The 13,709-nt window shown below is 49.9% G+C and overlaps 5 protein-coding genes across 5 annotated transcripts; 2 read left to right on the top strand and 3 right to left on the bottom strand.

Moving 5' to 3' along the window:
* Positions 1-434: 434 nt before the first annotated feature.
* ARB_07048 (uncharacterized protein) lies at positions 435-2,071 on the bottom strand (the record flags this gene model as incomplete). The annotated part of the gene is made up of 4 exons (XM_003014440.1): positions 435-1,322; positions 1,381-1,551; positions 1,640-1,883; positions 1,992-2,071. The coding sequence occupies 4 exons, from the start codon at positions 2,069-2,071 to the stop codon at positions 435-437; spliced, it is 1,383 nt and encodes a 460-aa protein (XP_003014486.1).
* Positions 2,072-4,558: 2,487 nt separating this feature from the next.
* ARB_07047 (uncharacterized protein) lies at positions 4,559-5,470 on the top strand (the record flags this gene model as incomplete). The annotated part of the gene is made up of 1 exon (XM_003014439.1): positions 4,559-5,470. One exon carries the CDS (start codon positions 4,559-4,561, stop codon positions 5,468-5,470), a length of 912 nt encoding a protein of 303 aa, XP_003014485.1.
* A 1,378-nt stretch (positions 5,471-6,848) lies between these two features.
* On the bottom strand, positions 6,849-9,227 carry ARB_07046 (uncharacterized protein; the record flags this gene model as incomplete). Its single annotated transcript, XM_003014438.1, has 2 exons — positions 6,849-9,020; positions 9,102-9,227. 2 exons carry the CDS (start codon positions 9,225-9,227, stop codon positions 6,849-6,851), a joined length of 2,298 nt encoding a protein of 765 aa, XP_003014484.1.
* Positions 9,228-9,941: 714 nt separating this feature from the next.
* Positions 9,942-12,451, top strand: ARB_07045 (ARS binding protein Abp2, putative; the record flags this gene model as incomplete). The annotated part of the gene is made up of 2 exons (XM_003014437.1): positions 9,942-10,652; positions 10,760-12,451. 2 exons carry the CDS (start codon positions 9,942-9,944, stop codon positions 12,449-12,451), a joined length of 2,403 nt encoding a protein of 800 aa, XP_003014483.1.
* Positions 12,452-12,973: 522 nt separating this feature from the next.
* Positions 12,974-13,692, bottom strand: ARB_07044 (uncharacterized protein; the record flags this gene model as incomplete). The annotated part of the gene is made up of 2 exons (XM_003014436.1): positions 12,974-13,430; positions 13,544-13,692. 2 exons carry the CDS (start codon positions 13,690-13,692, stop codon positions 12,974-12,976), a joined length of 606 nt encoding a protein of 201 aa, XP_003014482.1.
* Between the last annotated feature and the right edge of the window lie 17 nt (positions 13,693-13,709).

The following is a 13,709-nucleotide window of genomic DNA, read 5'->3' as shown; positions in this document are numbered from 1 at the left end:
CAGCTAATTTTTTTTTTTTCTAAGAAAAACGATATGAAGATACTGCCAAACTCTAAATGCGCGCACTGGCTTTGAGTCACGTGCCGAAAATAACCTAATATCACAAAGCTTTCCTATATTTAACAAAACAAAAAGACGAAGAACAAGCGGAAGAGATAACACGGAAAAAGAAAAAAGAAATGTAAGGGGGGAGAAAAAATAATAGATAACTTTCGTTCTGCTTTTTCCAAAAATTTATCAAACAAATGCGTATCGCTGCGGAAACGAGCAAAAACAGGCCCTCGAAGCGCAAACTCGTGTCATTCAGATGGGTTCAAATTACAAACTCGAAGACGAGTACTCGGTATAGCTAAACAGAAAAGGGAAAAGAAAGAAGAGGATACGTTCTTCTCTCCATCCGGTAACGTCGATTTTAGTTTCTTGTGTGAGCAGATTTACCTCCCCCAATTGCCAGGATATCCGCCAACATCTCCGTAATGCTGCTGTGGTGGTGGTACGTAGTCCGCGCGAGGCGGCATGCCAGACTGATATCCTCCATACTGCTGTGGTGGAGGCGGTGGCGGTTGTTGCTGCCATGACGGCCCATTCCCAGGACTGCCAAGCTGTCTTGAAGTTCCATACGGGCCACCGGGAGGGCCTTGGATTGATTCATGATATACGGGCCTGCTTTGGTCGATGAGAGGATCGTATATTGGATTTGAGCCAAAACCTGGTGGTGGTGGGGGTATGTTTCTCGGTAGGCTTTCTGGTTCCCTGTACCTGTGGTCATAGTTTCCCGGTGGGGGTCCTCGAGGGGGATATGGCTGGCCCGCTGGTCCAGCTTGGTATTTTGCAAATGATTCCTGTCGTTCTGACTGTCTTTTCCTCTGTGCTTCACGATGAGACAAGGGAAATACGGGAGGTGCATTAGGGTCTTGATTGAGGAGCGTGATTCCATGTTCTTGATGTCGCTGACTTTGAACTGGGGACACGCGAGGAGGGAACTTTCCAGGTGTTACTGGAATTGCCTGGTTTGTATACCGAGGATCGGTAGGCTGTTGGGGGCCGCAGAAAGGGCGAGCGTTGGAATCATGCATCTGGCCGCCATATAACTGACCCTGCGGGCTTGGGTTCATAGGTATACTGTTGACGTGGGGTGGTTGGCCCAAGGGAAGGCCAGAGTTCTGCATGTGGCTATCATTGTAAGATTGGGGATGGGGAGGGAAATGTTGTGCTTGGTGTTGGTTAGCTGGCGAGCCTGAGGTAGTATGGAAGCCTTGTACTTGGCCGGGCAGAGACATCGGCTGCTGTGGCGTATTGCTCCCAACCCGGGAGTGATTTGGCTGTTTAAAGAAGCGAATCAGCTCGCTTGTTCTATTTGATGAGTAGGTTAAAACTTACACTATTATGCTGGACCATCATCTCGTCTTGGCTGGCCAGGGCAGATATATCGGCGATGGCATGCACTGGGGTGGTTTGAGCCGAAGAACGGGGGTGTGGGACTGCATCGCCAGCAACCGGAGTTCTTTGTGATCTTGGAGAGGTGCTCTGAGGTGATAGCTGCTGTGTAGCCTGTACGAAACCCGAGAAATTGATTAGCTACTGTTTACTTATCTGATGCAATCCCAGATATACAGTCTCAACGAGGTGTTCCACATACTGCAAAGTTACCATTTCCATTCCACTTGGCATTCCTTACTTCCATCAATTCTCTTGTGGCTTCGGACTCGGGCGAGGTGGCACTCATAGTGAGAGGGGAGGGGTAAGGGCCGGGACTGGCGGCGGAGTGAGGAGTCGAGGAGGTCGACGCAATGAACGGTTCAGTGGGTATCTCCCACTGTGATTTCCTGGTTACTGGCTGGACATAGTACCATCGTTGCTGGCGGCCGTCCCACTGAGCAAGCCTAGAGGAGGGAATCAGCACGGACAACAGTCAGCCACGAGGATCATGACAAAAATAAATAGCGAACAAAAAGATAAAAAAAAATAAAAATAAAAATAAAAAAACGCACCATCCTTCAGGAAGAACGGGAGGAGAGGATGATGGACCAGCTGCATCCGGGCTCATCACCCTTGAAGACTGCGGACTCATTGTGATTGTGTCTGGTATGCCAACGCCCGCTAAGTGTCAAGATAAGAAGAGTACACCTTGTTGGCTATGGAGCCCGGACAGGACGAAGAAAAAACCGATTATATTCGAAAAAAAAGGACGATCACCGATGTCGAGCCAGCAACAAACGGCCAAGATGTCGAATGAGATGGTATTTTATTAGTAGAGAGGCGGATGGTCGGTGTACGTGTATATGTATGCTATCCGGCTGTCCAAAGCGGAGTCGTTGAGATAAGCAGCAGCAGGTCTCGAGTCCCCGCGGGAGATATTAAGGGGAAAATATAGGGAAGACGGGAAAGCGGACAGGCAGAGGAGCGCGCGGAGAGTAGGAATAAGGACGCTATTGAGTTTGCATGGTGATGTGATTAGTCGTAGATCGATATATTGTTCGATATGATAAGAGTGCGCGGGACAGGAAATCGGGTCTATCAGGCGGGCGTCCGGCTGTCAACTTGCTCGTCCGTTTTTTTTTTACTGTACAAGGGCCAGCGAGAGGCAGCAAAGGCAAAAGACGACAGCGACAACGACGACGACGACGACGACGACGACGACGACGACGAAAACGACGAAGCTGAAGCAGACGAAGAAACGCTGAGGCAGAAAAGCCAACGATGTGCTGTGTGATTTCTTCCCTGTGGTGATGTGATGGTGATGGTGGGGATCGCTGGAGATGGCAGATGGAGACGAGGGGGAAGGATGACCAGGACACAACAGCGCTGACGAGACTGACGAGACTGGCGATGGAAATAAATACGGAGAAAGATAAATAAATAGACGGCTTCTTTTGCTTCTTTGCTTCGTCCCTACGATCTGCTCTCGTGCCTAACGGTCAGGTAGGAACGGCGTCAAGTCGGCCAGTGTGAGCTAGTCGCAGCAGCACCTCTCTCGTCTGGCCCCCTTGATGCCCAACGGCAGACACAAAACTTGGCAGGCAACTGGACTGGCTGACTAGATAAGAGTGACATATAGAACTTGGCGGGTAAGGTAAGCAACGCAAGCACTTGAGAAGACGGACGTTAGAATGCTTATTCAACCCCAGCTCTGCTTCGATGCACTCAGAGGCCGGTAAGTTAGTTAGCCTGTGACTGAAAGGCCCTCCAGCTGAGAAGAATACCCCCCGAGAAAGGGCATGCTGCTGGCTTAAGAGCGACCAGGCGTGTGGTGTGACCGGGTAGCTATTGGGCAGGCCATCCATAGCCATTTACAAACACACCAGAGGGACGTCCTTTAGCTTGATATAACTTATATTCATGGAATGTTCGGAGTAGAATAATTTAATAGTAATTAATGCGGCCAAGTTGGCTGCCCGTTCTGCTTCTCCCCAGAAGCGCCCTTACTAAGCAGTTGTAATAATGGCACTGGAGCTAGTGCCTAAAAGGCATAGCCTGTCGTTTAGCCTACCCGTGACGGGGGATCTTCAGAAGCTAAAGGTATCAGAGTATCAAAGTATCGATTCAGCACGAGATACCGCGGAGGGAGTGCGCTGAGTACATGGAAGGGGCCCCTTGGTTTCCATGGCTGCGGCTGCATACATAATTTCCAAGCTGAGATGCCTGTTTACGGAGTATTTATGTGCCACAAAGGTAATGAAAATGGGGATGTCTCGAGGCGATATCGGCGCAAGGGGAAGACTGGCGGGGTGGCGTGAAAAGGACGCATCATAGTTATATTGATTATTTTGCACACAGCTACGCGGGTCGGTGCCAGTAAATAAGTATAATGAAATGTCTCTGGACAAGGAGTCCCCGCTCCTCTATCCCTGCTCTATCCCGGTTGCACTCCATCCTCCAAGCGAACATTTGGAATGGCCCACAGGGTGCTGTAAGTATACTTACAGTCCTTGCTCGCTGCAAGTCGTTGGCTCTTCGTTCAGGACAAAGTTTCGATCTCGATTTAAGATTAGGATTGGTCACGTGATAGTTACTATATGCGGTTAGAGACATCCGTATCCGGTAAAGTGTGCTTATTCCTTTTTCCTTAGTGAGTTCTTGTCCTTGCTTAGCGAATTCTTAAATCTACGTTAGCGCGCGCAAATTCGCAAGTCTATTTATTTACTCTTTGAGCTGGTTATTATTATTGACTCCGTACATTGAGCCCTGTCGTTGTTTTTTTTCCCTTTTCTTTCTTTCTTTTTTTATTTTATTTTATTTTATTTTTTTGAAAATATGGCGGCAAGACGTCTATATCCTGCTATACCACCTCACCGGACAGAGTCCCGCAATGTCCGAACAATAGAGATGGCTCTATTGCCCCATCTAGTTGCGCTCCCAGGTTGACGAAAGCTATAAAAGGGGTGGTCTCCCAGCCTGTATTCCATCCATTCCATCCGTCACCAGCATCCAGCAACGGCCTTCAGAGTCGATCTCTTCGGTTCAATTTACGCTCTGCAAGCCTCCACTGCTGCGTCAATCTTGGATACCACATTTTACCCAATCCCAATTTTCCGAATAACAGCCAGCCAACGCAAAGATGTTGTTCTCTAAGTTCTTTGTTGCTTTGTGCATTTCTCCTGTCTTTGGCAACTTCTTGCCGAATGACTACGTCACCGACCTCATTGCGCGACAAGCCCCTGGAGAAAGTCGCACTATCATCGACGGCGATCCGTGGCTGGAGAGGCTTGTGAAGGCCGTGGCTACTCTCCATAGACGTCAGGATGTGCCAGATTACCCGTACGTCAAGGAACTGAAAAAGGCTCTCCAGGAAAGCCATAAAGTCGATAACCAGTGGCCGCCAGTTGGAGAAGTCGATCCTATTCCATCATCCACTGAGTGCAAGCTAGGCTGCAGTGGAACGTGCAATCCTGCCGCAACCTATACACGTCTGGTTCTCCGGACTATCTCTGAAGTCAATGTCACTGGATTTCCGCATGTTGATGAGATCTTCGAAAATCCAAATGACGACCCTCTGGACATTGAGGTCAAAAAGGGAACTGCAGTGACAAAGGGGAATACAAAGGGTTGGAGCATTGGGTTAGGTCTTAGTGGGGGCTTGGGCCCTGCGTCTGCCGAATTATCGGGCCAAATTTCCCAGTTGACGGAAGAGACCTCTACCGAAACCCGCGAAGTCAGCTGGAAGGGCAAGTGCCCCCCGCACACGGAATGCCGAGTCACAACCGTGACATTTACGATCACTGTCACGGGCATGTGCGACGAGTCGCCTTACGTCTACTGCTTGACTGGACGTCCGCAGAAGAGAAATATGTGTGGGGAGGGCAAAGAACACTTCCTCACCTGTCTCTGCGATGCACAGAAGGGATTGATTCAGCGCCAATGCCCAAAAGACCCCCAACTAAAACCCTGCGAAATTACCTTCCCACTCAGGAAACCAGACGGCAAGCTTCGCACTGTGCAATTCCTAAGCCAAACGCCTATCTCTAAATAAGATTCCGGGATGAAAGAAGTCGGTGGCCAAGGGTTGATTTTCAATGAGCAATATTGCATCGCTTTTTGACCTAGGACCGTTAAATCATTGCCCCTGCCCCCTGAAATTCTCCTGAAATTGTCAATTAGCCTTTAGCTAGCGCCACAAGCAAGAATATTATAACATTCCTTAGTATATTTACCTGAAACGTTTTCTCTACTAGCTTACCTTGTAAGGACTTATTGCTATAGTTACCGGAAATTTGTAGATTTGTAATACCACCAAAATACCAATGTTTCGAGGTTAAATATAATATCGGTAACTACTAAATATAGTAAGGTAACGGCTGCAAAATGTGTCTATCTCATAGGTCGCTACTCGTAGGGCTCTCTACCTAAGTAGTTAGTCTGACTGTCTCGGGCTTGTTAAGTCGGTTAACTAACTCTGGCAGGCGCCATCTCCCGTCCGCGGCTGCAGATCCGGGTCGTTTAAGTTAGCTAGGTAGTCATGCAATTGGCGCGATCATTCTCGAGTTAACTAAGTAGTTGCTCCCTCGACTTATGCTGCACGTGTACATATGTCCATTCACTAGGCCTTGGCAAAGTTGCTTATAACCAGTAGCGAGCAGTTCCAGCGATAGATTTACGCGCATGCAAGGGGTCGTCCATGCATGGGGTTTCTTGTCTTCCATGGCTGCAGTTGCATGCTTAATTGCGAGTTTAGATGCTTGGTAATGGAGTATGTTGCCACAAAGGTAACTAAGGGGACTATATCGAGTATCGGTACAAGGGAAGCATCTTTTGCAGGTTTGCGGAGGGTCCGCGTGGGTATCATATATATCCAGGTCCATAATATACCATGGAAGCGACACGGACAGATGGCTCGATGTTTCGAGACGGAAATTACTTTGCTTAAGAGATTGTTTTGATTATATAGAGATAGAAGTAGAAAAAAAAAAGACCACCCAGGGTTGCTGTTCCTCCCTCTCTCCTGCTATGCTGCCTATAGACCAGTTTATAAGTACCGCCCGCCATAAGGTAGTTGAAACTCCGTTAACCTTGCTCCGTTTTTTTGATAGTTGGTAACCCCAGATGTAAATCCCATAATGATGATGCAGATGGAGTAACACTGTTAAGGAAAGAAGAAGAAGAAGAAGAAGAAGAAGAAAAGGAAGAAGAAGAAGCGCGAAAGACAACAATTGGAAGAACAGACTCTCAGCCAAGAAAGGGCGGATGTGAGTAGTTAGCGATCAAAAGAAAGGAGGAAACGGGTAGAAAAAGGTTTTCGGCCTGCAAAACCTGGTCGAGAGAATCTGGCGTAAACGATTACGACGGCTTCGTTTCTGTAATTTCGTTCGTTTTAGTTCATCTGGGAGGACCATCTCCATCATTATTATTAGTCACCAAGCATAGTCGTCGTTGAGAAAGTCGAGATCGTCCCCGTCCCAGTCGTCGTCTCCGCTGGGTTCTGCATCACTCAGATTCTCTGCGGGCAAGATCACGTCTGCAGGCCTGAGATTGTCGATTCGGATTTTCACCACATTGCACATTCCTGGGCCATTGGCCATAAAACCTTGCCGTCCAATGATCAGGGGGCTGTCGTTTCGACTATGAAGCTCGTTGGGGGACGGCGCGTCACTGGATCGCCTGCTTTCGTCACCGCTCATGGACGGTTTGCGCTCGGCAAGACGTCGGCTCTTTCGCCTAGGCACATTATCGTCCGTGGCCTCGTCTCGGACAAGGTGCGAGACGTCGGAAGCGTCTGACCTTGATGATGGCCTACGACTCAGGGCTGAAGACGCTCTCAGGTTTCCGCCGGAGATGCACAGTGGAGGCTCGCTTCTTCTGAGAAACGTTCGTTCCAGCGTCCGGGCCCATTCATCCCTGAACTGAGCACGGTCTCGCCAGTCTGTCTTCAGGATTGCGGTAAGGGTAAGTTTGCGCAGATACTTCAGGCGCGGAGCAGCTTCGATCAAAGACCTAAACACAGCCTCCGCAGTCATGATATCCCATTTGCGGAGGCGTTCAAGCTCAAGCGTTTCCAGGTTGGACGGCCATGTCGGTACCTGACCGGGGTGAAGGAGCAGCTCAAAATGCGGCTCGACATCGTGAGCTAATGTATCGCCAGAGCTGAAGTTTAGATCCATCCTGAAAACACGCAGAAGAGGGCAGGATGCCCGCAGTCCGACAGTGAACGACATGTCAATCTCCTTGTTATGGGTCAGGTTGAGAACTTCCATTTTCTGGCCATGTTCAAACAGATAGCTCGCAAGGCCCTCCGAGTCCACATTTTCACACTGGTCTAGAGTCAAAGTCTGCAAGTCGACCGGCAACTTGAAAAGAAACCCATCCGGAAGGTAGCACTCAGTAAATTCCAACACCGACAGTTTTGGAAGAGCAACTAGTGAAGAAACTAAATGTTCGGCTGGCAGAGGCTGCTCGCTATCATCCAGAGACAGCCGTGTTTCAGATGGCTCATACGGCCAGATTTTAAGAAACCTCAGTGTCCTGAGTGAAGAGAACATTGGATGGAGATGAAATTCTTTCAATCTCGATAGGTGGACTCGGCTGCTCCACTCCCAGCTCCGAAGCTGGATGTAATCTGGAGGCATCGATTCAAACCAATGTTCAAGAAAGGCCAGTTGGAAGGGCTTCGACATCTTCCGTGGGGTATCACTAAGATCACGAATCTGAAGATGTTTTAATTGAGGCGCAAACATCAGAAAAGAATGTATCTGAAACCTGTCCACTTTGGGCATATGGGTAGTTATTTCCAAACATTTTACCTTGCTACGATAGTTGGTCAAAGACGTGGACTGGTCGAGCTCTAACGGCTTTCTAATCTCCTCGAGCCAGTCCATCGTGAAGGCCATGGGGGAATAATACAGGGCTGCTATAGCAGGCTCGAAAAAGGCCCTGCAGAGCCGTGAAATGCGCACTAGCCACCGTATTGACTTCAATACCTGGGTGACTTGGACACCTTTCCCCATCGGCGCAGCTCTCAGAAAGATGTCAAACAGAACGTGGTATGGGAGGGTCTGCCATGGTGGAATTTTGGTGGATTCTACGGGGGATGGCATTTCGAGCTCAGATTCATCTTCTGGCTTGAGCTGTTTGGGGGAGGTAGTCAGGACGTTCTTGCGAGACGCTTGAAGGAAAAGAGCTCGCTTCTTATTGTTTGATGACGACCTTGTGATGCGGGCTCCGAGGGCCTTTTTCTTCCGAGGTGAAGGTGAGAGCGAGCGTTGTTCGGCCCGAGGTTCCTCTGAAGGGATAAAGTCAGGATAAACCAGTGGTCGAACAGTGACTGGGGAGCTATCCGAGCTCTCGTTGTAGATGTCTACCTCATCCGAGTCCGAACTATCCTCACGGTAAGTCTTCACTCGAGTACTGCTTGCGCGAAGGGGCCGACCCGAGCGTCTCGGAGGGTTAGCCGGTAAAGGACGAAGACTTGGAGCCATGCTGCGTCCAAGGGCGAGTGCATCATTGGCGGGCGAGGTCGAAGCGAGGTAGAAGTAGTGATGGAGAGTCGAGGAAGTTGCCGCAGCCAGCTCAGCGGGCAGCAGAAAGATCTAACTACCAGGAAGGTAATTTATACAGCAGCCAAAAGGATGAGCGACAGAACGCCTTTAAACGCCACCCAGCAAGCTCACTCGCTGCAAACCATCTCTCTCTTCGATCTCTGTCTGTATATTAATGTTCGGATGTATATCGTCATTCGAGTTGGATTCATCATCGGGAGGTCGTTTTTCCCGGAAACCAGACAGTCCCGTGACCATCCCGGTGCCCGGGCGCCCGGCGAAGTTTTATCGGACTATAGTTGGCCCGAAGATAAGATAATTCATTACATAAGCAACTGCATACTACACAGCGCTTATGTCATCCTCTTCTTGCTTTGTGCTAAGCGCCAGACGCCAGACGCCAGACGCGTTATTTATCTCTACCGTCGGGCGATATTTCTGCGGCCAGCTCTAGCTCACCCTCCATCCACCCCTCCATCGAGAGATAGACGCCAGCCCAGCAGGACGCCGGTGCGCGACGAGAGCCAGCAGCCTCAGGCCGCAACCAACGAGCGCACAGGGGCCAAGGAGCGCCCAAGAAAACCTTGCCTAGGTACCCTGCAAGCAGAATCACATGACGCCTGCGATTTGATGACTGTGCATAAATTAATTTGTCTTAGGATGGAGATGTTTCTATTTATAACGAGCCAGAAGGTGAAACAGCTACCACTTGGCCCCGATTTGTTATTATGAATGTGGGATGCTGGGAGCTTCTGTCGTGTCTACAACGCTCTCGGACGACGGCTCCGCACCTTGCCTCTCGTATATGCCTGCGAATTGACTCTCGATCAGCCATATGGCAGCCTCCCGCTCCGCCGGCAGTACCTCGTGAATGCGCACATCCAACACCCGTACCAGGCTACTTCTCCCTCCCCCTCTCCGTTCCCCCAAAGGAAATGCAATTCGCTTGCACAAGGCTGAAGACGACCCAGTATGGATGGGCTCTCCAAGCCAGGAGCTGAGGATGGAGCCCATGGGCCGCTGCAGTCCTCCAGCAACAACGAGAACGAGCAACCATATACTAAATATCCCGACATTCCAGAGCCACCGCACCACCAGCAGCAGCAGCAGCAGCAGCCGCAAGAAGGAATGCCGGAGACCAACAACAGCCACAGTCCCCCGCTAGCAGGCAATACCAGCGGCAACAGTACACATCCTAGTGGTGGTGATAGGTATGCCATGCCGCAGGTAAACCGTGACGTTGCACCAGGCGGTCTTCAACCGTCACCCAGAGATCCTCGGTCTGCTATCCTGTCTCGACGTTCGCCGTCCGCCGCGTCCATGTCCCCTCCAGTGTCCGTGTTATCCCAGGAGCGCCAGAACGAACGCCTCCCGTCTACCGAACCGCGATCTCTTCCTTCGCGTGATATCACCAATGCGACTATTGACGATGCCTACGTCGAGTTCATCTTGTACTGCAACCCGACCATACCAAGCTCCACAAACACATCGGAGCTGCGCCGGATGTTTAGGTCGCCGCCTCGCAGCGAAGGGAAGAATTTCTGCACATTCATGCTCTGGGAATTGATACAGAAGCTCGATCGCAAGGAGCTGAAGACCTGGATTCAACTCGCTATAGAGCTTGGAGTAGAGCCGCCGTCCGTGGAAAAGAAACAGAGCACGCAAAAAGTCCAGCAATATGCAGTGCGTTTAAAGGTTAGATTTGGCGACTTTTTCTACTGTTTATTTCTTTCCCTTACGTATCATGCTTGGCTTGCTGGTTTCTGTGGTCCTGACTCTTTCGTTTCTAGCGATGGATGCGCGCAATGCACATAGACGCATTTTTTGAATACTGTCTAGGCCACCAACACACATACTATACGAAGGTCCATCCACTTACTGAACAAGAAGAAGAATGTCGTGACGGAGTGCCAAGAGACGAAGACCTGGCTCTGCGTGCTCTTGTGCCCGAATGGAAGCCTAAACGAGGCCGAAAGAGGGTCGACGACATTGGCGTTGATCCCAAACAACAAAAGCGAACTCGCCTATATACACCAAACTCCGGGATAGAGGGAGGCTATCACACCGACGAGACACCCCAGAGCTCTATGCCCTGGAGCGCGTACCCTGATTCCGCTGAACACCCGCCTGGCGGCTGGCCGCCAGGTCCAGCAGCACATCTTGACAGCACAAAAAACCCACACCGTATGGGAACTCCAGAAAGACCTATAGACGTTCAGACTGCTGCATCTGGATGGAGTTTTCCCATACACAGGTCTCCACCGTTCCGATATCCACAATCTGCAGTTACTCCCCGCCACCGTGATCTTGATGCGCTATTCTCAAACGAGCCACAGTCTGCAATTACTCCGTCTTCGGCAGATAGGGTGGGCGGGAAAAGGCGAGGCCGCCCAACAGTCTCTTCAGCGTGGCTTGGAAACAGCCCGTCTGCCGGGAAGTCTCGAGGTCGACCTATGCACCCTGAAACGCCGTCGTCTTCACTTTCGACGGCTGTTACTAGCCACCCGGACATTCGTCCCAATGATACTAATTTTCACGCCGAGCCCCCCAGTTCCGCAACTCCTGCTAGCAATGAAGCAGCGATGGCAACACCAGTTGGTACAAATACCGGTGCTGCCCAACCTCTTAGGAACTATGCTCCCTCGAGACCTACCAAATTACATCTTCAAGTGCCAAAGTCTGCTGGCACGCCCATTCGTCTGGCAACTCCGCCTCTATTGCTAGTTAATGGCCAAAATGGCTCGGGTGGGAACCCCGATGCAACACGGACTCATTCTGGAGAGATTCCTCAAAACGCTAATGAGGTATCCTCTCCATTTAGCTTGACGCTTGAGCAAGTTGATGACGCTCTATCTCGTGAAATACAAGGAGCCACTCTGTTCGGGAGGACCACTCCTCTTAGTCCTGCCGAATCACGAGCCATTGCTCATGCAACTATCCAACAAATCAAGTCACAATGCCACCCAGATGCCCCTCCAAGCACTGTTGCAAGCTATTGTGCCTTCTCACTTGGTCTCGGCCACAGGCTTGGCTTAGCCTGCAAGGCCCCTGATCAGATGAAAATCAGAATCGAACCGGGCATGTCAGATAATACCATTCGCGTACATTGCCCACCAGACGGCCCTACAAGCAGCGATCCCAGTGGGTCATTTCCCATTAGCTATACGCTTTCTTACGACTTTTCTCCTACCCCTGGTGTTACATCCCAGGTATCTATACGGGGTAATGCTCCATCGCAAATGACGCTGGGTGAAGACAGCACAGCTCAATATGGCCACGGCCACTATAGACATGGGGATCAACGTACAGCAACTGGGGTTGAAGAAGGGTTATCTGATGATGAAGCTAGCCTTGAAATCGGCATGACCGCGAGGGACTGGAAACAGCGGTACCTGCTCCTACGACAACAAACCCGCAAGAAAGATGCTGCGCTTTTGAAATATAAAAAACAGATCCTAGAGGCTGTCATGACCGATCCATGACATTAATTCCTTTATCTTTCCTTATTATATATACACTTCCTTGCGGTTTCGCCCCTTCTCTCGTTTTTAGTTTTCCTTCGAAGGCCTGATACCCAGTGCTAAGCTGTTTTGGATTTTCGATATGGAATTCTGAGCTTTATACCCCTTCCCACATCCGAAGTTCTGTATTATTACTACTTATTTAATTTCAGACTTCCATTCTTTTCTCCTGGCCTTTTCCTGACATATCTCCTTGGACTTCTCTTGTGGGTGTTAACCTGTTTAAATAAACGGAGGGTCAAAATCGGTATATATCCTCATTTGCTTCAATATGTTTCTCCCTAGAGCGATCAAGCATATCTACCACCATGCTCCATATCAAAACCAACCTATAGGGGGAAATTACAAGAGGATAAATGCATGAATAAAGTAAAATCTCCTCCGAAACTCCTCAATTCGTGTTCGGGTCCGGCCGTATGCAGCGCTTGTGATCTGTGATGGTTAAATGAAGGCAAATAGGCGAATATGCGACAGCAATATCCTTTAAACGACCTGGTTTTCAATCATCTCGCTCTCGTGCTTGACCACGGCTCCAGTGTTGCAGAACTCCTTGAACATTGCATCCTCTGACTCCTTATCGACACCAGGAACAGGCAAGAATGGGTCATTCTTCGTACGCAGCGGGAGTTCTTCCTCTGCCTCATCATTATCAGCTTTGGCGGACGCATCAGAGTCCAAAACCTTTTCTTCAGACTTGAATTTCTTAGTGGGGCTTTCGTTGTTGGCTCCGCCCTTGTTGGTCTTGCGCTTGGTAGGAGTCTTAGGCGCTCCGTTGGCCTTGGGCTTAGTCGGAGTCTTTCGAGGCGTTTTGGGCTTGGTCGATGCCCCATTCTTCTTGGGAGTCACGTTTGCGGATCCGGGCGCACCGTCCTCGTCCACTCCCTCGCCGGATGATGGATGAATACCATTGCCCTTAAGGATACGCTCATAGCGTTTTGCGCTGAGGTGACTCTTATCAGCATTCGCTAGCTAATGCGTATATGTCAATGGACTCACGCTGCTCCCTTGCTGACAATACCACATTCCTCGGCAACCGCAGCGAAATCGACCTACCTGTCGTTAGACTTGAATGCATACGGAGCTGACTGTTTTCCAAGGAGCTCATACGCGATACGAGAGTGAATGCTTACCTTTCCATTATTGGAGTACTTGATGCACTTGATCAAGAAGATATTCGTCTCCTCAGCTGAAACACGAGACATCTTGATTGTAGATTATT

The sequence above is a fragment of the Trichophyton benhamiae genome (assembly GCF_000151125.1).
Source record: "Trichophyton benhamiae CBS 112371 chromosome Unknown Abenha-G-c-176a04.f1, whole genome shotgun sequence".
In the NCBI taxonomy this organism is placed as follows: domain Eukaryota; kingdom Fungi; phylum Ascomycota; class Eurotiomycetes; order Onygenales; family Arthrodermataceae; genus Trichophyton; species Trichophyton benhamiae.
This window is presented reverse-complemented; position numbering and strand designations above follow the sequence as displayed.